Below are 5,260 nucleotides of genomic sequence, written 5' to 3' on the forward strand. Positions count from 1 at the left end.
GTGAGAGACATGGTTCCCTCGATGTTGTGTGGTCGACGCCTTGTGACGTACTCCCTCCGGTCTGAAAAGATCGACGCGGAGGGAAGGCAAAACTGCACATACATACGCATAGTCCTGCGTCGATTAAATGTGTCCAGAGGTAGTAGATCTCTGGCAGGGTTGGCTTCTTCATCTTTGTTGGAGCGTCCCATGCCTGCTCCACCCATAGCAGTCTACGGTTTCTTCTCTTTTGTTTTGGTGCAAGATTAGCTGGTCTTGAAGGTGCGGTGTTTGAGCTTGGTCTTGGTTGTCTCCGGGTCTTGGGTAGGTTTGTCATTTTGGCAAGAGTGTGCTGGTGTTTGTATGTTTGTATAGTTTTCGCCCGGTGTTTCCGCTAATTAACTAGCTTCTAATTAATGGAGGCAAAGTTTCTGTCTTTATTTAAAAAATGCACTCCAGCGCAGTTAATAGAGATTTAAGAAGGGTGCTGTCTGCAAATGGACACAGAGCTTAATTATACCACCGCGATGGCAACTAGTGCTCCCACTAGACGGGTGCTCTGCAAACTGCAAACGACGGAGCAATCCCGTTTCCCACGATCGAGGGCAACCGCCACCGCCATCGCCATCGCCGCAATCCCAATTCCCACAAACGGCCGCCCAATCCCACGCGCCCCAACCCAATAGGATACTCTACCCAATCCAGTCCGTTGGCAGAGCTCGCAATTTGCATAGCCTAGCGTCCATCAGCGGTGGCTGGACCGCGCGCGCCCCAAGAGCACCGCAGAGCTCGCGGTGGCTTTAATGGTGCTGGAGCCTTCTTCTGCCGCCGCCCGGATGCCCGCCGCGACGAGGCTATAAACTTGTCGGCTCCTTCCTTTGCTCGGCCCGCTGCGCACAGCGTTGTGTTCACACGGACGGCAATTCGGGCGTCGGAGATGAATGGCCGGGCTCGGAAGCCGGCGGCGGCGCACGGGCTCGGGCACGGCGCGAAGGCGGCCCCGAAGGGCGACAGGGTAGGCTTCCTCAACCTCCCGCTCCTATCTTTCGCCTACTCTGTTTCTGGCACTTGCATTCGAATTGCGGACATTTCTTCGTGGAATCGAAGCGCCCAGGAGGCGACATTGTGCGAGACGGATTCTTGCCCCGGGATCGCAAAAGGTTGGAACTTTGCCGTCAGTCCGTGGCATCGGTGGCGGTATTTTACTTCAGTGGTCGCTGTTATAATCTGCTGCGCCGTCGATTCCGTTGTTTTTGTCATACGGGTTATTTAATGTGGAAGAGTACAACCAGGAACACTGTACTAGTTTGATGCTCGTGCAAGCAAAGCTGGGGTAATGATACGGGCTCGTTCTTCTTCTCCACGGCGCCAGTTGCTTTAGAGAGCGGCTCGAAGAATTGGGTACCTCTCCATCGATCGATCGATTGCTAGCCAGGCCCGATTTTTATCTTTAATCCGCTTTGCTTTACCTTTAGTCGACCGGGCCAGGGAGCAGGAATCCGTCGCTTTGCTTTTGTTACGAGTTTCTTTGACAGCTAACTGAATGAGCCTCCTTTTCATCTTTCTCTCCATGCCATTTGAATTCAGATGATGATGCAGCAGCAGAAGGAGCAGAGGAAGGCCATGCCGGTGGTGAAGGTGCCGGCCGGTGCGGTGGCCAGAGGCGCGATGAGCAGGATCCAGTTGAGGCGAGAGCGGAAGCTCGCTCTGCAGCAGGATGTACGTGAATTCCGTCTCAGCTTCTTGAATTCAGCGGTGCATTTCGTTATGCGCGCATTGCGTTCTTGACTGAATTTCGAATTCCGGCAGGTGGACAAGCTCAAGAAGAAGCTGCGGCACGAGGAGAACGTCCACCGGGCTCTGGAGCGGGCGTTCACGAGGCCGCTCGGCGCCCTGCCTCGCCTGCCCCCTTACCTGCCGTCCCAGGTTAGTGCCCCGCATTTCTCATCAGAGCAGTAATGATTCTGTTTGGAGCCAATTCGATTCTGGAATTTACCGTGCGCTGAGACCGACTGTTCCTCTGAATTTCGATACGGTTAGACGCTGGCTCTTCTGGCGGAGGTGGCGGTGCTGGAGGAGGAGGTGGTGCGGCTGGAGGAGCAGGTGGTCAATTTCCGGCAAGGCATCTACCAGGAGGCCATCATCTTCTCCACCTCCACCAAGAACACGCACCTCCCCACCGGCGGCGAGGGATGCGCGCCGCCGCAGCTCAACCCGACTCTACCAAATTCAGAGCTCCCTCCAACGGTACACCATGGCTCGGATCGGGCTCCTGCTCGTCCATCGCCGAACGGCAAGCAAACGCCAAGAAAGCCAATCCCCGCTCCAGCGAACCAGGATGACGGCCCAGGCTCCGGGGCTGGAAAAGAGAACCAGTCGTGCAGGAATTCTGGCCTGTCGCCGTCGCAGAAGGTTGCCAAATCGAGGGTGCCGGCAGCGGTGCCTGAGAAACGCAGAGCTGCTCAGGTAAAACCACTGAATTAACTGCAGTCTCACACTCCGAGTGCTTCTGAATTCGCGCTGTACAGGACTTTACTGAATTTGTACCGGCGCTCTGTTTTTTCACACAGACAATCAGTGCAGTGCCTGACCGCAAAGGGGTCGCAGACGCTGCCAGCAATAATTCAGGGAAGGTGTTCCAGGACGGGTCGAGCGCGCCCAACCGATTATCTGAAGAACTGCTGAGCTGCCTGCTGACCATCTTCTCGCAGATGGGCTCACCGGCGGCACCGGCGGAGGAGGAGCAGCAGCCATTGTCCCCGTCGGTTTCAGGCTCCTCGTCGGAGGATGCGTACCCGCAGGACCCCTACGGCATCCTGGAGCTGGGCGGCGCCAGGGACGTCGGCCCCTACCGGCGGCTCCACGTGGTCGACGCGGCGTCGTTCGACCGGAACGCGCTGGCCAGCAACACGCTGCTCGCCCGGAGGTTGAAGTGAGTTCTTCTTATCAATCATCGGCACCAGCAGCTAGCCTGGACGTACACATTTTCTTGCCGAATTATTGCGCAAGTTAGATTTGGGTGTCGGGTGAGTAGGAGGTTTGACTTAATGGCGTTGCTTGATGGAGCGGCTTCTCGTTTGTCTACCTGGCGAATCTGCAGGGCCTTGCTCCGGAAGCTCGCGTCGGTTGACCTGGCGGGGCTCTCCCACCACCACAAGCTCGCCTTCTGGATCAACGTCTACAACTCCTGCATGATGAATGTAAGCTGGCTGGCACACATCATTGCTCTCTTTGCTGCTACTACTACCCTTTAGAAGTTGTACTTTTACTGAACAATCTTTCATCTCCGGTCTATCTTATAGTAGGAGCGTATGCATCTCTAGCCGCTGGCGAGAAATTTCAGTTTTTGTTGTGGCAGTTAGCTCAATTATCAGTGTTGCTTTTTCATAGAGCCACTGTATGTTGGAACTTATTGGGAAGTTCATAACTTTGCCTGTTCGACAGTACATTACAGTACAGCCTGTGTAGTAGCTCTGACTGAAGATGTCTATTGTTTAAGTTTGAAACCTGAACATAGTGCTGGCATATTTGTGTCCGGTCATGGTCATTATACTTTTGGATAAGTAAATCATCCATGCATGTCTCCATAATCATCACCTGCGGAGGCTTAATTTACTGAGTTAGCTCAAGTGTCCTTCCCTGATCTGCGTTTAATATGCACTTGCCTGTCATGCACTGCAGGCATTCCTGGAGCAAGGTGTACCTACCACGCCCCAAATGCTCGTGGCCATGATGCCCAAGGTACCATATTCATCACTCCTGCCCTACCTTCTCAATGCCCCAAGCCAAGAACGTACCCAAACTAATCCTACCTGCTGCAAGCCCGTAACCAGTAACATTACTGATGAGAACCACCAACAATCTCCCGTTTTCCAGGCGGCGATAGAGGTTGGTGGGCGCACGCACAGCGCCATGTCCATCGAGCATTTCGTGCTCAGGTTGCCCTACAGCGTCAAGCATGTAAGCCTCTGTCGCGATCAATCGACGCCGCCAGCGATTCTTTCCTAGAGACAACGTTGGTATCTTCTACGATCTGTTGCTGAATGCATGACTCGTGAGCAGGTGAGCCCGCCGGAAGGGACGAAGGTCGACGACGCCGCGGCGCGAGCTGGCGCGTTCGGACTGGAGTGGCCGGAGCCGCTGGTTACCTTCGCGCTCTCCTGCGGGAGCTGGTCCTCCCCCGCCGTAAGATCTCCTGATGCCCACAAGTAACACGCAACAGTTTTGTACTGATGGTGACGCTGATGGTGATGTGTTATCTTCTCTGATGAAGGTGAGGGTGTACACGGCGGCGCGGGTGGAGGAGGAGCTGGAGGGCGCCAAGAGGGACTACCTGCAGGCGGCGGTGGCCGTGTCGGCGCCGGAGCGGCTGGCCATCCCAAAGCTCCTGCACTGGTACCTCCTTGACTTCGCCAAGGACGTGGACTCGCTCATGGACTGGGTCTGCCTGCAGCTGCCCGGCGAGCTGCGGCAGGCCGCGATGCGCGCCGTGGATGAAGGCCGGCACGCGCGCCGCATCCAGGTTCGCCCCTACGAGTTCAGGTTCAGGTACCTCTTAGCCTCGTGAGGCAGATATCAGCTTTGATCCGATTCTGATCGCCGTGCATGCTGATACGTGTCATGGGTTCGTGGTGTCTGTAGCTAGCTTGTACACAGGTTTTGGAATAAAGGTTGTGGTTTTTGTGTTGCTCCGATTCTTGCCTATTCTTTGGTTTGAAAGAAAATATAATCAAGAAAGCTTTTGCTGCTCGATCGATCCAGTTGTGTGACTTGTGAATGAGAGATGATGGCGATCATAGTAGATGGATCAATCACACTGTTTGCTTGCACCTTTTCCGATTGGAAGAAATGTACTACTCCTACTACTCAACAGTTTGCTGTCAGATTTCTCGTTGCCAAAAGGCGAAAGGCGCCCAGGCAAGCATGCGGCACGCTGTCAGTGATTAACCTGATCCTGCAGCCTTTCTGCTCTCCCTTCCTCGTCGTCGCTGTAATGTTTCAGTTCCGATGATTGCAAACCAACGGTAGAACGTACACGTGACGACGGAGAAAAGGTGACGGTAAAATAAACCGTGCAAGGCGAGTAGGTGACCGGCTACTTCACAACCCCGGACCACGCTTGTCCCGGAGCTACCGAAAGATGGGGTCTGTTTCTCCTTCCTCCGATCCAAGACAGGGCTGAATCTCACTATACGCCATTAAACGACAGAGAAGCTTTAGTCGTGGTGCACGGCCAGCTTAGATCCGTGGGGGACAAGAAGCAAAGGCACCTTCAGCTGAC

The 5,260-nt window shown here is 54.7% G+C and overlaps 1 protein-coding gene across 1 annotated transcript; it reads left to right on the plus strand.

Moving 5' to 3' along the window:
* The first annotated feature begins 1,366 nt into the window (after nucleotides 1-1,366).
* Nucleotides 1,367-4,670, plus strand: LOC124654097. Its single transcript, XM_047193125.1, has 9 exons — nucleotides 1,367-1,698; nucleotides 1,789-1,905; nucleotides 2,020-2,445; nucleotides 2,550-2,911; nucleotides 3,080-3,179; nucleotides 3,661-3,720; nucleotides 3,856-3,939; nucleotides 4,039-4,164; nucleotides 4,253-4,670. The coding sequence occupies exons 1-9, from the start codon at nucleotides 1,567-1,569 to the stop codon at nucleotides 4,544-4,546; spliced, it is 1,701 nt and encodes a 566-aa protein (XP_047049081.1). The 5' UTR covers nucleotides 1,367-1,566; the 3' UTR covers nucleotides 4,547-4,670.
* Nucleotides 4,671-5,260: the final 590 nt, after the last annotated feature.

This window comes from Lolium rigidum, chromosome 5 (assembly GCF_022539505.1).
Source record: "Lolium rigidum isolate FL_2022 chromosome 5, APGP_CSIRO_Lrig_0.1, whole genome shotgun sequence".
NCBI classification, from domain to species: domain Eukaryota; kingdom Viridiplantae; phylum Streptophyta; class Magnoliopsida; order Poales; family Poaceae; genus Lolium; species Lolium rigidum.